This window comes from Setaria viridis, chromosome 9 (genome assembly GCF_005286985.2).
Source record: "Setaria viridis chromosome 9, Setaria_viridis_v4.0, whole genome shotgun sequence".
Taxonomy (NCBI): Eukaryota; Viridiplantae; Streptophyta; class Magnoliopsida; order Poales; family Poaceae; genus Setaria; species Setaria viridis.
This window is the reverse complement of record NC_048271.2, coordinates 33,609,817-33,626,997: the sequence shown is the minus strand read 5'-3', so window position 1 is coordinate 33,626,997 and position 17,181 is coordinate 33,609,817. Positions and strand designations below refer to the sequence as shown.

At 47.1% G+C, this 17,181-nt stretch overlaps 2 protein-coding genes and 1 long non-coding RNA gene across 3 annotated transcripts; all 3 read left to right on the top strand.

Moving 5' to 3' along the window:
* Positions 1-2,930: 2,930 nt before the first annotated feature.
* LOC140221189 (uncharacterized) lies at positions 2,931-3,930 on the top strand. Its single transcript, XM_072290500.1, has 2 exons — positions 2,931-3,133; positions 3,288-3,930. The coding sequence occupies exons 1-2, from the start codon at positions 2,931-2,933 to the stop codon at positions 3,928-3,930; spliced, it is 846 nt and encodes a 281-aa protein (XP_072146601.1).
* A 435-nt stretch (positions 3,931-4,365) lies between these two features.
* On the top strand, positions 4,366-5,933 carry LOC140221188 (uncharacterized). The gene is made up of 4 exons (XM_072290499.1): positions 4,366-4,963; positions 5,452-5,514; positions 5,641-5,725; positions 5,915-5,933. Exons 1-4 carry the CDS (start codon positions 4,366-4,368, stop codon positions 5,931-5,933), a joined length of 765 nt encoding a protein of 254 aa, XP_072146600.1.
* Positions 5,934-6,114: 181 nt separating this feature from the next.
* LOC117836923 (uncharacterized) lies at positions 6,115-7,610 on the top strand. The gene is made up of 3 exons (XR_004636203.2): positions 6,115-6,325; positions 6,485-6,696; positions 6,890-7,610. It is a non-coding gene; the product is annotated as an uncharacterized lncRNA (long non-coding RNA).
* Positions 7,611-17,181: the final 9,571 nt, after the last annotated feature.

Here is a 17,181-nt window from a genome sequence, read left to right as displayed (position 1 = left end):
CCATGCATGGTGAACCTAACCTCACGACATCCGCGCACCACCGAGGGTCGCTTCCTGTGTCGGCCTTCCACATCAATTCCCTAACCCGTGTCGGGCCCATTTCCTTTGGTGCAATGTTCCACAGACCCGGCCTCTGCCGTTCTGTGACCACACTTGCCACCACGTGCGGCCGCAGGGGAAACTCTGTTCCAAGGACAATGGGGCGACCGCTCACGTCTAGGTTCAATCCGGTACTCGGCTTCCTCATCCCATACTGAGTATGAGGTTAGTACTTTCAAACACTTGATCACAAACACCACCACTGTCGGGCCTTAATAAGTTTCATAGACAGACGAGGCGATCAGCCGACCACCAAAGAGTTAACCAAAACCCTGCCCCGTCCATCGTCCTTATAGTTGTGATAGAAGGAAAACAACCAACTCCTACAACTCGCGAGTGACAGGAGATCACTCGTCTTTTACCGCTCCCTATTAAGCATAGCAACTACTCGGACCCAACAGACTAGTGTTCAACTCAAGGGAAACTAAGTCATGCAATCTACGATTTCAAACAACACCTATACATAAATGCACAAAACAAGATGGAAAAGGCATGCGCAAGTTTGGGAAAAACTGGGTTCATGCTCCGGAGTTTGCCTTCAAATGAGGAGGAAGGGAAGGGGTCTTCTGCGGGGGCGGCTTCGGCTTTTGGAAGCGGGAGCTCGGTTGCAGCTTCGTCTTCTGGCGCCGGGTGCATCTCGTAGAAGTCGTCGGCGAGATGCAACGCTACACAAAATGCAATGCAGGGGGTCAGCATTTAGATGATTATTACAATAGCAACACTTGCGAGTTTTAGCTTAGAAACTTCGTAGCAAGGCTACGGAATCAGTGAGGAAGTTCACTTGAGTTGGTGGAGATCAAGATATAAGGGTCGGAGGGGAAGGAACTTATGATCTGACCCTTAGACTAGAAGAATAGATGTGCTGGGGGTCCTCAGACTTAACGTAGAGAAGTCTCCAAATCTTTACACATATACCCTCGGGTCTAGAAAAAGGATACAGCCGAGCCCTCGGGCGAGGCGGAGAAAGGGTCGGCGAAATAGACAGGGTCGGGCGAGACGGAGAAAGAGGTCGGTCGAACGGATAGGGTCGGACGAGCATAAAAGGGTCGGACGAACAGAAGGGGTCGGACGAGGCGGAAAAGGGGTCGGCAGCTTACCTTCGGTTCACAGGTGAAGCTTGGGGTCGGGAAGGAGCAGACTTGGGCGGAGGAACTGGAGCACTAAGACTTGCAGCGGCGATGCCTGGCGGTGCTCCGGCAGCGGCGGCGGCGCTTCTTGTGGAAACAAGCAAGCTCTTGCACAGCGCGGAGGAGTAAGCGGCGGGGTGGATTGGAAGGGCGGGCGTGGAGCGGAGAGGAGAGTTCCTCAAGGACTTAGGCGGTAGCGCTTTGAGCATGAACAGAGAGCAAGGTGGGAGGGCAGCGATGGCGAAGGGGACTCCGGCGGGACTCTGGCATTCCCTTTTATAGCTGTGCGAAAGAGAGAGAGAGTTGGAGCAGCGCGAAGACTGGGAAGAAGCGATGGAGTGCACTGCCCAGGCGGCGATTGAGTAGCAGGGTGGCGGTGCAGGACTTCGGAGGTGACACCGTCGGTCATTGGGCACCAGAGACAGGGCGGCGCAGGCGCGGTTTTGCCGGTGGTTGAGATTTGACGGAGGCGGGCGTCGTCGTGCGGTGGATCTGATGGACGTGACCGAGGGAACAGTGCTAGAAGCGAGGGCGCACAGGTGAGAAGGCAGGCGGGCTGCGGTCGCGCGGGCGAGCGTGAAGCAACAGACTATCGGGGCGCAGCTCTGACAAGGCGAGAAAGGAGCTGTCGCGGCCGGGGTCGGGGTTGGCGGAGGAGGAATCGTCGTGTAGCGCATCTGGGGCGGCGCGACGGTGGAGAGGCGGCGGAAAAGACGGGAGGCATCGGGCTCCGCAGCCGGGGGGTCCGGCGAGGTGATGATGGGCGCGAGCCGCGAGACGCTGCAGAAAGGGTAGCAGAGGAGCTTCCGCTGCGATTGGGGAAGGGGGCGCGGATATACATCCGGTCGCGGCCGGCGACGGGGCGGAGCGGCGGGGGTCAGAGAAGTTGAGCCACGCGGCGGAGGAACTCTGAAGCGGGCATGCCACTCGAGTGCGTCTGTCTCGGGAGATCTGAGGGAAAGATTTTGTGGGTCCACCAGTCAGTCTCGGTTGGTCCACTGCTCAGATTGAAGGGAGGCGTTGTGGGAAGACTTAGAAGGATCCGGCGGGTGAGTTGGGGTCGGTGGGGTCGGAACTGGGGGCCAGCGGAGAGGGATCGGATTCCCAGGGGTCGGGATCGGACTGGAGGTTGAGCACTTCAACTCGGGAAGCTGAGGTAGGGGGATGAGGAACTCGGATTAAGATTAACTCGAGAGATTTGGGGTCAGTCGTCACAATAACCTACTTATCTCTGCTGAGCTACCAAACAAGAAGAAGTACCCTAACCTCTACAGGATGGTGACGAAGCATATGATGTATGGCCCCTGCGGGATGCTAAATCCATTATGTCCATGCACAAGGGGACGTACTTCATGCAAGAAGCGTTACCTATGGCCATTCTGCGATTCAACGTCGCAAGGTAAGGATTCGTACCCCATCTATCGGCAACACGATGATGGTCATAAGGAAATAATGCGAGGTCACATCCTGGACAATCAGTGGGTCGTCCCATACAACCCATACCTACTGCGTACTTTCAATTGCCACATCAATGTTGAGGCATGTAGTAGCATTAAATCCATGAAATACCTATTCAAGTACATATATAAGGGCCATGACAGAGTGTCTGTGGCTATTAGGGAGGCTGGAAAAAAAGATGACAAGGAAAACGTTGATGAGATCACGCAGTACAGAGAGGCCCGGTAGGCGACACCTCCAGAAGCGATGTGGAGGATATACGACATTGACTTAAACAAGAACCATCCACCAGTGCAGCAGCTACAGCTTCATCTTCCCGACATGCATATGGTTACATATCATAAATGGGACAAGATCAAATGGGTTGTCAAGCGTCTAGGTGCCGACGAGTCAATGCTGACAGCGTACTTTGACTACAACAGGCTTCATGAGGAAGCTCGAGGAATCTTGTACCATGACTTTTTGGAGCATTATACTTGGGAGTCTAATGGTAAATTTTGGAAACTAAGGAAAAACGTTGTATCCTAGGTCATGAGACTCGTATCGGCTCATCTGGCTGAGGGACCGCTACTTTCTTCATGTTCTCCTAAACCATGTTGCTAGGGCTACTTCATACAGGGACCTGAGGACTGTTGACGGTGTGTTCCTGCCCTTCTTCCGTGAAGCTGCGGAGAGGCGAGGCCTAATCGAAGAAGATAATACACTCGATGAGTGTCTTACTGAAAATAGTTTGTTCCATATGCCATCCTCATTGCGTAGGTTATTCACGACAATATTGGTATTCTGCAAGCTGAATGATGTGTTTGGGTTGTGGACAAAATACCTTGATGCAATGTCAGAAGACTACAGGCGCAACAATCCAAACCCAAATATGGTGGAACAGATAGTTTTGATTGACATTAGGAATATGTTGCAATCAATGGGGAAGGACATAAGGTCGTTCCCTCTCCCAAAAATTGACGACGCATATGACAACGCTAGTGGTATCCCTCGCGGGATATTTGAGGAGGCAAGCATTGACCAGAATTCAAAAGATGTGGGACTATCTGATTCCCTAAATGAGGAGCAGAGGGCTTCCTACGAAGAGATAATGTCCAATGTCGACACCGAACAAGGCGGTTTGTTCTTTGTGGATGGACCTGGTGGCACGGGAAATACATTTTTGTACAGGGCACTTCTCGGAACCCTTCATAGTCAGAACAAGCTTGCCGTTGCTACAGCTACATCTGGTGTCGCAAGTCTATAATGCTTGGTGGGAGGATGGCCCACTCACGTTTTAAGATACGCCTTACTCTTGAGGATGGTAGTTGTTGTAGTTTCACCAAACAGAGTGGTACTGCAAAGCTGCTGCAGCAAGGGTCTCTCATCATTTGGGACGAGGCGTCTATGACAAAGAGGCAAGCTGTGGAAGCCCTAGACAACAGCCTACATGATATAATGGGCCGGCAGGATCTGCCGTTCGGTGGGAAGACTATAATCTTTGGTGGGGATTTCAGACAGGTCCTCCCTGTTGTACGGAAAGGATCCAGGGCTCAGATAGTCGATGCTTCTATACAGAGGTCGTATCTTTGGGAATCCATGCGCCACCTTATGCTCATGCGCATCATGAGGGTGCAAAGTGACCCGTGGTTTGTGGAATATCTACTACGCATTGGTGGTGGCGCAGAGGAGGTTAACGGAGATGGTGATGTATGTCGTCCTGACGATATATGTCCCATACTTTGAGGATTCTGAGAAAGATCTTGACAGGTTGATTGAATGCATCTTTCCAAACCTCAATGCAAACATGACCAAGGACTACATCACCTCCAGAGCGATTCTATCCACACGTAATGATTGGGTGGACAATATTAATATGAAGATGATCGGCATGTTCCAGGGTGGGAAGATGGTGTACCATAGTTTCAACTCCGCGATTGATGATCTGCATAACTACTATCCGTCGGAGTTCCTTAACACATTGACTCCCAACGGGCTACCTCCACATTTGCTAAAGCTCAAGATCGGCTGCCCGATCACATTGCTTAGGAATATTGACCCTGCAAATGGACTGTGCAATGGTACAAGGCTGGTGATTCGAGGCTTCCAAAGAAATTCGATCGATGCTAAAATTGTGCTGGGACAGCATGCTGGAAAGAGGGTTTTCCTTTCTCGAATAGCATTGTGCCCCTCTGATGATGAGATGTTCCCATTCCAATTTAAAAGGAAGCAGTTCCCTATTAGGCTCAACTCTATACCAAATGTGGGTGTGTACCTGCCCCACCTTGTGTTCTCTCATGGTCAGTTGTATGTTGCTATGTCTAGAGCCACAGCCAGAACGAATGTCAAGATCCTCGCTCTCCTGTCTAATGCAGAGGCAGAGGAGGAAGAGGCTAAAAAGAAGGAAAAGAAAAATGCTAATAAGAAAGGGAATGGCCAGGGTAATCAAAATGATAAGGAAAAAAAAAGAAGCACGTATACAAAGAATATAGTATACAAGGAGGTTCTAACACCGTAGACCAGATAATATAGTCATTACTCGAGCATGTCTTACACTTTTCATTTATTTTTGTAGAATGCTAAAGTTACAATTCAATGATTCTTGCCTTCTCTAGTTAAAATTAAACGCGGTATCGTACTATCCACGAAAATGTTGCATCACCTCCACGTGCTATTTGTCAAGTCAATCCTTCAGGTAAAAGGTGAATGCTTAATGTTGAAACTACAAATTGTTGCCACAATGTTTTCAATGTTGTGACTGATGTTTATTTCTGTCTCTTTTTTTCAGTACTAACAGTTTATGAATTACCAAGTTTCTTCTGCGATGACATCGGGCCATTTTTTGATTCATGTAAATTATAGGTATATCGGCAAGAGTACTGGTTTACAGGTATAATCACCAAAACCGGTTTGCAGTGTGCAAAAAGGGATATCAATATTGCTCCATCTGATATGCCTCATATCCTTTTGTTTACAGGTATTCAGACCCTGGTGTATTTTGTTGATGTTAATATGGGAGATGCACACGGCCCGTCCGCACGCGGCACGTCGCCCGCAGCGAGGCCAGTGTCACCCACCTGGGCACGCGCTCGGCCCCTCCAAACCGAAGTAGCCACTCTTCGCACGCCACGTACCCGCCTAGGCGCCTACGCTTGCATGTGCGGCCTGCAATCTGCAATGGATTCGTTTTTTTCTGTGCTATAAGATATGGCAATGTATGATTGATTCCTATACATATTTTGCTTTTGCAGCGTGCTTGGTGGAGTCTGAGCACACAACAATCACTTTGATTGAATCTGGTGGTGGGCCATGGATACCGGTCCTAGAAGGTTATATAATTAATTTTTGGGCATATTATTTGTGAGCCATAAATTGACACAATCATTTAAATTGTTATATATATAGATGTTAGACGTGATTTGCGTATGAACGTCAGCGAACATGATGGAGTTACCATCTTAAAAGCTGTAAACCCGATATAAACAAATTTTCTGGACAAAATTCTGATATTTTAGCCGCATGACTTTTTTTTTCCTTTTACTGAAGGGAATACTGGGAACACAAATAAAAACAGGTTTGTTTGCCTTAACAAGGCAAGTAAACTAAACCCGGCGCCGGCTGTTTCTGTTCAGTGCGCAGGCAGGAAACAGGCACCGCAACAGGTTTGCTCCCGCTTCCTTCCACCTCTTCTTCGATTCGATTCGATTGCTACCATCTCGATCTGAGTATATCTGCCATACTGCTGTTCCTTGCGCGATCTCCATGCTCGCTCTGATCTGCGGATTCGTGGCTCTTTAATTCGCCATTTCTCAACACCGCAGCTTGTCTGAACACCACCTGTTCGACGGAATGTCCCTGTGAACCGACCCCATGGCGGAGGCTTCCGGCGACGCGCGGGTGGTCCCGGAGGGCGTTTCCGGCGCGGCGTGCAGGATTAACGCCCTCCCCAGCGACGTCCTCACCCGCGCCATCTCCTTCCTGGACGCACGCCAGCTGGTGCAAACGTGCGTGCTGTCGACGCGGTGACGTCCGGGTATGGACTATTTTTTGTTATGCATGATTTCCTGTTATGTTGTGGTTTCACCAGATGTTGTGTCTTGAAACTATATTTCTTACTCAATAGTACACGCCACATGATTTTAGCTTGCTCTTAATTCATTTGCCAACATGGGCTAAGTTATGGGATGAACTCTATATCCTGCCCTGATATTATGAACCTTGTGCAGCTGGAGATGGAACAGAATTTGCAATGGTGCCCAACATTCAACAATCTTACTACCCTGACGCTTGGTGGCTGGTGTCGGTATAAAGACTTTGATCCACTGATAGTTTTCCTTTGGAACTCACCTAATCTGGAGCAGCTTACTTTGGAACTTAGCAAGAACATGATGGTATATTCCTGCTTCTGTCCACATGTTCACTACTCCTTGTACGAAAGTTGATGCCTTTGCCATCAGGTTAAAACTCGTATGCTTTTCATGTTGTAGTTCAATCTAGACCAAAGATTCACCGGCATTCGGGAAGAAAGATCATTTACTTGTCAGCACCTTGTGATGGTTAATATTGTTTTTATAATTTTTGGCTCAGACTCAAAGGGTTCGAAGGGATCCTATGCTAAATGGCCTGCTGGAACTTTTGCATGATAATGGCGTACCCCATGATCAGATTGTCATCAAGAACAAAAAAACACATCTTTCCTTCAATTGTGGGTCAGATTTTAAAGAATTGACAAAATCTTTCCTTCAATTGTGGATGTGGTAACATGATGCATGTTCTGGTAAAAAAATGTTACCAAGACATGTTTGCCGGACCAACTATGTTAGAGGTTTGAAGAACCTTTTATTTGTATTTGGTGAAGTTGTTCTGTTGACTAGAATTCCTATAACCAAGCTATGGCAAACGTCTATGGATATATCATATGTGAATTTACTGTAAATTTCTGCGACACTGCTTGAAAAAGACATCTCCGTGCCTGACTACTGTCTATGACAGACAGTAACACGTGCAATGCATGCAGAGATTACAATTGATTAAGAAGATATAATACATATACATTGATTCAATTCGATCGGATTGCCCACTCTCTTATTAATTGAAATAATTTTAGCTCTTTTATGTTATTTGACTCTTTCCTGAGTCTCTACATCCTGTGTCATGCCAATGGCAGCTCTGGCAGTGAAACCCTCCAGCGCCAGCTTTGGAGGTGAAGCTCTCCTTCATTGATGCGTTATGCCGTAATACTCCATGTGTTTGGTTGCTGGTATCATCTAGGACGGGATGGGGTGGGACCCTCTTTTATACAAATCAAAGATTCACTGTCAACCTAGAAGGAAGATTGTTATGGGGAATGATCCTGTGCTTAAGAGCCTGGAGCCTGGAGGGGAACTAGATTGATTGTTTCTTGCTAGTTTTTAATTGATACAATTCTTGTCATTATATAGAGAGGTTTACTTGATACAATTCTAATCCATTACTCTTATCTCTAACTAACCCTAGTCCACAGTCAAGCATGTTATGAGTCGGTTTAGCTCATAGATTTTATTTGAACCAACCACGGAACAGTTCATGGATCATTTCGCTCATTTGTGGAGGTTAGGATGGTTCGATGGTCTGGCACAGGGGGTAACCTGTCTGCAGCACAAATGTTAACGGTTACCAGCAGATATGTGCTGTAGCAGTTATGGATCTGATGTGTTGGTCCATGACGATGGCTTGATGAGATCAATGACTGTCATCTTGGAGGCTCGAAGAACTTTTTATCCAGATATTGTGGACTTAGCCCTTTTTTTCATCTACAACAATTTCTTTTATAAAAAAACACTGACATTAATGTCAATATTGAGGCGTGCCGTTCTCGGGATGTATGAGACGGCTGACTTGGGCTTCAGCAGGAGACCATTGGTCCAATCACTCATCAAATGCTGCAAATCTGAGCAATTTATTTCGAACTTTTTTCTTTAAATTCCTACGGAATGTATCATTGAAGGAGCCGCATCTGAATGTAGCATAGTTGCAGGGGAAATCAACCTTGTTTGATCACCCAAAGTTCAGACATAGGTTTCAGGTCCAGAATGACTTGCATTTAACTCGTTCTGTTGTTTGATGGTGTATGCCATATTGCTCTATGGTACAATATTGCAAATCTGAGAAGCTGTTGCCACATTCTTCTGTTAAAGAGGTAAGAAATAATTCTTAACAGAACAAAAAACAACTGTTCAGACAGAGCAAGTGAACCAACATATGTACCTATCGACGAAGAGTTGGAAAGGGAGACCACAGGATCACATTTACATTGCATGGCCGATGCGAAACCATGCGACAGTATCACACAACATACCACACAGAGAAAAACAGTATCACATATAGCAAAAATACAAGTTGGGGTTCAGTTCACATTTACATTGCATGGCCGCTTGACGATGCCGGCATGATATAGCAGAGCCCACAAGTGGGTTATGAATTCGCCGCCTTGGGCAAGCTGCTCGATGTGCCCCTTGATGTTATCCGACGGTGCATCTTGCAGTAATATGTAGCAATGTGCCAGGTCAAGATAGTGCGGATACCTTGCGAGCATGCCCACAAGAGGTGGTCGGCTGAGGAATGCTTTCAATCTCATCCAGCAGCTAGGCTTCCTTCTGATTGACGCCGGCTGTCGGATGTACTGGCAAACAAAGGCCACTCTGCCCCAGTTGGAAGTCCAGTAAAATACCATCTGGAGCACCTCGAGCAAAGCAAGAGCTCCCAGTATGATCGATCACCGTGATAATATTGTCCGCTCGTGTTGCTTTGGTGACCATAGACACATTGGAAGATGGAAATGTCCTGGCTGCACGGACGACCGTGAGTGCCATGACACATAACAAGCTAACCACTGAAGCAAGGCCCCAGACCGTCGTGCCCCTTGAGTTGATAGAAAAGTACTTGGTGAAGAAGCAGTCTCAATCACCTGGAAGACCCTCTCGTAGTCCTGGTGGGTCCTATGGCCAAGTAGGTTCTTGAAAACAAAGTCCCGGCTTCAACATGGGTGTACCCAAAGAAGCGAAACACCAGCAGCATATACAGAGAGAAGGATAGGGCGATGTCCTTGCAGGCATGGAGGCTTGACTGGAGTGGTCCATTGGCTTCGCTGCACTCTTGCCATACCCTTTCTAGGGTGATCACATCAAAATGTTCTGGTGCGGCTTCCGCTGCATAGTAGGGAGGTTTAAAGTTGAACACAGCTCCTCCAAAAGAATCTAGACTCTTGTACCGGATCGAGAGCATGTAAGGGTAGCCTTTCATGGTATTAGGATCATAATCATCTGAGCGTCTTGCCGTGAAGAATTCTTTGTTATCTTCTGAACATCTGGCCGTTAAGAATTCTTTGTTATCTTCTGAATATCTTGCTGTGTAGAATTCTTTGTGTTCCATCAAGTCAGCAGCTAGGTTGCTATCAATCCACAGACTGGTCGCTCTAATGGATGATCCAATCCGAATGTATACCTTGACCAGAGCAATGATAACCATCGGAAAAACTCCAATGAAGGTAACACCATCGGCGACGCTGAACAGGATCAACATCACATATATGGTGTGTAGAGAATGCACTGAAAGACCTGTGGCCAGAAGTGGTAGTTGTCATCGAGACTGTAGGCTGAGATGGAGTTAGTGCAACCAAAGACAGTGAGGAAGCAGGCAGCCCAGATGGGGTACACATCGACCTTCACCGTAGCCGACTGCATCAGGCCAATGGTGTACGTCACCAGTGTGAAGGACAGAAGGTATGCAGCCATCACGCCTTTGTGGATGAACCAGTTTGTGCACCACCTGCGCCATGACCCAAATAATTCCAAAAGAGTAAAAGGCAAAAGCCTGATTCCATTAGAGCTTTGTAAAAGTTGTAGTGTTAGGCTCACGGGTGGGTCCGCACAACTACTCTCTTAGGATTTTGTAATAGTTGCAGTAATTTCTTGTTATTGAGGGTGCAAGCTCTTGCAATTTTTGTAAAGTTGGCACAAGTCGAAGTTGGTCATTGATGCTTTGGTGCGAATAGTTGTAGTTTTGTAAAACTAAATCAAAATTATTTCTGTAGGAGTCTTTGAATCTATGGAAATGCAAGCCTAGATTTACACACCTCAATTTGAAAACATTTAGAGACGATACGGCTCTATCATTTCTGTGCTTGTTGATGGGTTTCCTCCCAATTGAACTAAAACAAATAAGGCAAACCAGTGCAGAGATATATAGCATATAATTGTTCCACACAGATATGCTTATTTCTTCATATAACAATTTACATGTGCCAGATATCAACATAGACTTCTTACCCAATGCACAGACATGCGGAGAGCCACAGCCTTCGCTCGTATTTTGTTGGGGAAGATTTCAGGCAAAAGAAGTCCTGGAACTGGGCCTGCTCCTAATGAAAATGACAAGACAAACCTGCAAAATTTCTAACTGTAAGTAACTGGCCTAAAAACAAGTGGCATAACTGTTGTAAAAAGGTAACCATGTCAAAGAAAAGTCCGAACAGGTCTGCTATAAACATACAAGTAAATGGCAGACAGATATCTAACTGCTATAAACATACAATTCAACCAATTGGAAATGTTACTATGCAGAAAACTACTACACAAAATAGGTGACACAGCATTAATAGGGAAAATTACCGCACAGGAATCAAGATGAAACAAGTTCAGGGAATTACAATCTTTGATGATATCTGATAAGTTCAATAAGTATTCCAATCAGGTAGCAATAAGTAGGTCAAAGGAGCAGATACAAGCAAAAATTAATATGACAAGAATATTTCATATAGCCCAACATAGAGTGCCTTTCACTTTTTAGTGAGTCTTGGAAAGGCAGCAAAGAACATGATTATCTCGGATGCATTAATGTAACTCATGCTGTATGGGATACCAAAGGTAGATGTCTCAATTAAGTCAAGTTTAACATAAAATTCACAAAGAACTAAGCTCAAATATGTAGAACTCTTGGAACTTACAACAGAATGCCACCAACTGAAAGATATACACTTGTAGACCCAAGATGACGGTTTGCTCCAATAGCCTGAAGCCCCATCAAAAAGGCCTATACCAGTAAGGTGCTGTCAGTAACATTCAACATAACTTTCTTTTAGAAAAATGTTATATTCAACATATCACTTGAAGTTCCATTTATGGTGGTTGCTTACCATCCCAAGGAAACTCCCTGAAAGAAGCATTTTTCTACCCAGCTTGTCCATTAGAACCATTGCTATAATTGAGCCTGGGAGATAGAACAGAAAGTGTCAGATGAAATGAACATAGTAGCTCATTATAAGAGTTACTTGGATGCTAACCTGATAGATTCGAAATCCCCATGCAAATGTTGGCAAAGTTAGAAGGCACCCCTACACCTCTGAACACAATTGAGGAGAAATAGAACACAGAATTGATGCCAGATAACTGTTGTAAAGCAAAGAGCACCGATCCAATAAAAACAACTGTAGCAAAAAAGGGACTTGTAATGAACAAACTTCATGGTCACACAGAACTCAGGTTATAAGAGCAGCATAGATGCAACAAAATGGATAACACGATAGCTTGTACCATTGAAGTGGCGACCATTGAACAATTCTGAGTACTTCACACTTTCTCCATCGTCTCTTTCAGATCTAGAAAGTTCTGCCATGGCTGATTTTACATGAAGGGGGCCTAGAAGCTTTTCGAATTGCATCTCTGCTTCAATTGTTCTTCCACACTGCATAGAAGAACAGGTTTCATCAAATCATTATGTAAGTCTCTTGAACATCAATTCATAAATATAGTTAAGATACCTTGTCACTCCATAGTATATCAAATTATCACATAGTACAGTCCTTCATGAAGTACTAAAGCAACATGAGATACAGTTTCATGGTTTGAAAACCCATGGTATGTTGTAACCTAAACTCTTTAACACGAAAAAGAAACTAAAAACCGCCCCCAGCAATATGGGTGACAAAAGGAGCACATATGCATGTTTAACTTGATAAATCAGAAGCATGACATAAAGAACCAGCAGTGACCCAAACTAAATGCACCTTGTATAGCCACTGGGGGCTCTCAGCACAGAACTCCATAGCAAGAGCTTGTAAAGTTGCTGGGATAGCTGCAACCCAGAAACATTACCGCAGATTCCTCCAAGTATGTATATAAGAAAAAAATGCCATTTGACCATATGCTCTGCATACACAAGGTCCAAACGTAAGCAACACCCAACAACCAAGGGCTACATGTAAGAAACCAGAGTGCTGCAGAAGTCAAATTACAGAAACAGTTGAGATAAGCTGAGTGAGTTACAGGGCTGCCTAAATGACAGAATAGCAGTCCGACACCCATGCTTTGCCAACTTGCAGATATTGCTCCACCACTATTGATGATCTCCGAACACTACTCCAATGGTAGTGCCCATTTGAGAATCGAGACATGACTCATACCTGGAATCTATTCGCTAGGATAATTGTTTTATGCAAATAGACAAGACTGTAGACAGCATCCTCTCCCATGCAAACAGACAATGAAATTTAGAACCAGACACTTTAGAATTGTATTGTCATGTTCCCAAACTTACAAGATGTTAATTATCAGAATCCTAAATCCTAATTACTAATTGAGTAACAAACTAACAAACCTCAGGAGCTTTTACTTCTTTTTTCAAGAGCTTCCTCCTAAATCAAAAGGTACACTTTGACCTCACAACTTCTTGTAATCAATCTGGCATATTGTCAGGTAATTTGCATACTACCAAATTTTCACAATTTTTTAACAAATCATGAGCTTCAGCTCTTAAACTATAAATAATGAACACGTTGTGAATGGAAAATACAAATATAAACCCGACTAGCTTTAGTTTTCTTTTCTCTCGAACATGCAAGAGACGGTGCGTATAAATTGCGTTATAAGAAAAGAATATAAGAATGCAACACACACATGAAGACTCTAGATTATACTAGTGCCAGTTGCAGAGAAAAAGACAACAAAAGAACAAACCAACCCTAGATCAAATATGTAGCTGCAAGAGGCCCAGCAAAGCCCAAAAGTTGTCCTTCTCTACCAAGCATAGACTGGCTGAACACTAGGAGATGCGCCACTGAAGCAATCATTTCCATGTTTCCCAATTATCCAGGCACCAAGGGCTATCAGAAAGTACAACCCCTTTTTAGTTGCCGAGCCACCAGAGTTAACCTCGCAAGCACTGAAAACAACATCTTCTGATGTTGGCGCCAAATCCTGGAGACCAATTTGTAGCAAAGAAGACCAAACTTGTCTGGAGAAGATATGGGTGATAAGCAAGTGCTGCATGTTTTCCTGCTCCTGGTTACAAAGAGGGCATCTCTCCAGGTGTGGTAAACCTCTTTGAGCTAGCCGGTCTGCTGTCCAGCATCTATTATGGACAACCAACCATAGAAATAATTGAGATTTTTTTTAGGGTCAAGCTTTCTATGAAAAAGGCTTCATAAGCCAATTTAGCTGTGTACTGTCCTGATGAAGAGAGTTTTCACCAGCGCTCATCCTGATGCTCTGGCTGGAGGACCTCAACCAGAAGGTCCCTTATGTCCAAATATTCAGCCAATTCCACCACTGACAGTCTGATAGAGCCCCTTGTAAATCTTGTATCCAAGTAAGTCTATGCATCCCTCATAATGTGCACTTTTTAGCTCACACTACAGCAAACAAATGGGGAGTCATATCAGTAATTGAATTATTGTTCAGCCACCTGTCTGTCCAAAACAGTGTGTTGGCTCCATTACCCACATTGATCACCATAGCCACCGAAAACGAAACCCTAGCATTTGCATGTAAAGAGATCAAAGACAGTGCCCAAGGTTTATCCGGATTGGTTTTCTACAACCACGGCCATCCCATTCTCCAGTTCCTTTGGCTGGCAACATTTAGTCATGCAATCTAGCAAATAATCTTCGTTAGCTTATTTCCATCCTCAACATAAGAAACTCTGTCAAATCTTGTCAATCACCTTAAGAGCCCAGGGTATTCATACCAATTGCAAGGTACACTACCACCAAGGTGAGTGCATACTTGACTTCAACTATTCTGCCTACCTTGGACATTAAAATCATCTTTCCACCCTAGGAGTTGGTCAGAGATACTATCAGTGATTGGTAGAATTTGTGCCCTTGTCAGCTTCTAGATAAAGAGTGTCACACCAATATATTTACAAGGAAAATCATTATGTCGCATAGGAGGTGCTGCTGGAAAACTACCACATCTTCTAAAAATGTTTGTTTTGAGTCCCGAAGCTTTCACCAAACAGCTGCCATATATCCAAGATTAATTCCAAATCAGAAGACACTCGTCTCAGAAATAGAACCGCACCATCCACGTAGAGAGACATGCGATGATAAAGCGGTAGGTGAGAGGTTGCAGTAAACTTTCATCTTTCGCCTTCCAAATTAGGCTATTTAAACATCCATAATGATCAGAAATAGCATACCCTCCTCCTTTACCCGGGCTTGGGACCGGCTATGTTGAAACATAGGCAGAGTTAGTAGCTAACCTAAACTAATCAAACCTGAAATACATAAAGAAAATTGAGATAAGCAATTAAACAACCTAAAAATAAAAAGCATAGCAATTTATATGTAAAGACTAAAACTTAGGTGATTAAACAACGCATAGCAAATTACTATATTAAGACAATAATCTAAAATGCTAAAACATTGAGAGCTGGGGCTATAAATTTGTTGCGACGCATCATTAACGATATCGGAATCGGGAGAGAACTAGCAGGAGGGGCGTTATGAAATGCTGGACCGGCATAGAACTTCAGCTCTGAATCAGAGCCGGAGTCCTCTGACGAAGGTGGAGATTCATACCTCATTTTCTTACCGATGTTATCAGCAGGCGATGTCAAATTCCGCTTGCAACAGCCTCTGTTCGCCAGCACATCGAAGCTAGCGACCCTGTCCTTCACCCAGCTAAGCGAGGCACGGCCAGGGACCTTGAACCCCTTGATCCTCTCCGGCGAGGACGGCAGCGCAAGATTGGCACGGGCCGCCTTGTCCCGGAACCAGCTTTTTCTGGCGGACGCGCGGCCCGGGTTGGACGCGGAAGGAGCGGCGGGAGTGGGTGAGGTGGCGAGGCGGGGCGCCGACGGTGCGGGGGAATCCAGCGAGCAAGCCGCGAGGTGGCGGGATGGCGGGACGTACACCAGCGAGGGGGGCAAATGATGGATCGGCGGCACGGGGGAAGCAGGAGAGGCGATGAGGCGGGAGGGTCGCGGCGGGGTGGGTATCACAGCGGGCGAACTGCGTGCGGAAGCCGTGGCGAGAGCGGGTGTGGGGGCGAGGCGGGGCGCCGATGGCGCGGTGGAATCGAGCGAGGAAACCGCGAGGCGGCGGCACGGCGGGACGTACGCGGCCGAGCGAGAATGGATCGGCGGCGCGGGGGAAGCAGGAGAGGCGATGAGGCGGGGGTTTGCGATGGGGTGGGGATCACAGTGGGCGAACTGCGTGCGAAAGCCATGGCGAGAGCGGGTGAGGGGGCGAGGCGGGGCGCCGATGGCGCGGTGGAATCGAGCGAGGAAACCGCGAGGCGGCGGCACGGGGGGACGTACGCGGCCGAGCGGGAATGGATCGGTGGCACGGGGGAAGCAGGAGAGGCGATGAGGCGGGGGCTTAGCGGCAGGGTGGGGATCACAGCGGGGGAAGTGCGCGCGGAAGCCATGGTGGGAGTGGGTGAGGGGGCGAGGTGGGGCGCCGACGGCGCGGTGGAATCGGGCGAGCAAGCCGTGAGGCGGCGGCACGGCGGGACGTACGCGGCCGAGCGGGAATGGATCGGTGGCGCGGGGGAAGTGCGCGTGGAAGGCGTGGCGAGAGCGGGCGAGGGGGCGAGGTGGGACGCCGCCGGCATGGGGGAATCGGGCGAGCAAGCGGCGAGGCGGCGGCACAGCGGGATGTAAGCAGGCGAGGGGGACAAGCGATGGATCGGCGGCGCGGACAAATCCGGGGAGGGGATGAGGCGGCCGGTCGGCGGCGGGGTGGGAAGCAAGGCGGCGGGCAAGCTGCGAGCGGTCAGGGTGGGAAGGAGTGGCGGAGCAGCCGCAGTGGCGACGGCCATGGCGGCGGCGCGAGACGAGAGATCCAATCCAAAACGAAGCGAATCGAAATCGGCAAGAAAACTTACAAACCAAAGCGATCCGCCGGAGGCAGCAGACTTTCGCCGGGAAGAGCTCGGAGGCTAGCTGGCGCGGGACGGCGGGAGTGCGCTTTGGACGAAGCGTTTGAGGATGCGTGTACAGATCTACGGCGCAGTGTTGTTTTTACGAACCCGTACGTGGAGGCGGTATCCATACGGTTCCGTAGGTCGGTCGCACCGGGAGGCCGAGAGGGGGTCGGTCTGTAATTTTGTGGGCCGCTCATTATTGTTGTTACTGTTTGACGGCCCAATACGCAAGCCCATTACCGAACACGTCGTTTCCTTTCTAGTCCAGTCCAGTCCACTCTGCCTGGTGGTCCCTGAAAAAGGGGCTAAACCTCCCTATGTTTATGTGTAACCAC

What these genes read in the sequence shown, in the direction of transcription:
- LOC140221188 (XM_072290499.1), top strand. Translation starts at nt 4,366, where the DNA reads ATGGTGATGTATGTCGTCCTGACGATATATGTCCCATACTTTGAGGAT. An exon ending in CCACCTTGTGTTCTCTCATG is followed by an intron (nt 4,964 to 5,451) that starts GTCAGTTGTATG and finishes TCTTTTTTTCAG; the next exon opens with TACTAACAGTTTATGAATTA. An exon ending in CGGGCCATTTTTTGATTCAT is followed by an intron (nt 5,515 to 5,640) that starts GTAAATTATAGG and finishes TTTTGTTTACAG; the next exon opens with GTATTCAGACCCTGGTGTAT.
- LOC140221189 (XM_072290500.1), top strand. Translation starts at nt 2,931, where the DNA reads ATGTGGAGGATATACGACATTGACTTAAACAAGAACCATCCACCAGTG. An exon ending in GAGGAAGCTCGAGGAATCTT is followed by an intron (nt 3,134 to 3,287) that starts GTACCATGACTT and finishes CCATGTTGCTAG; the next exon opens with GGCTACTTCATACAGGGACC.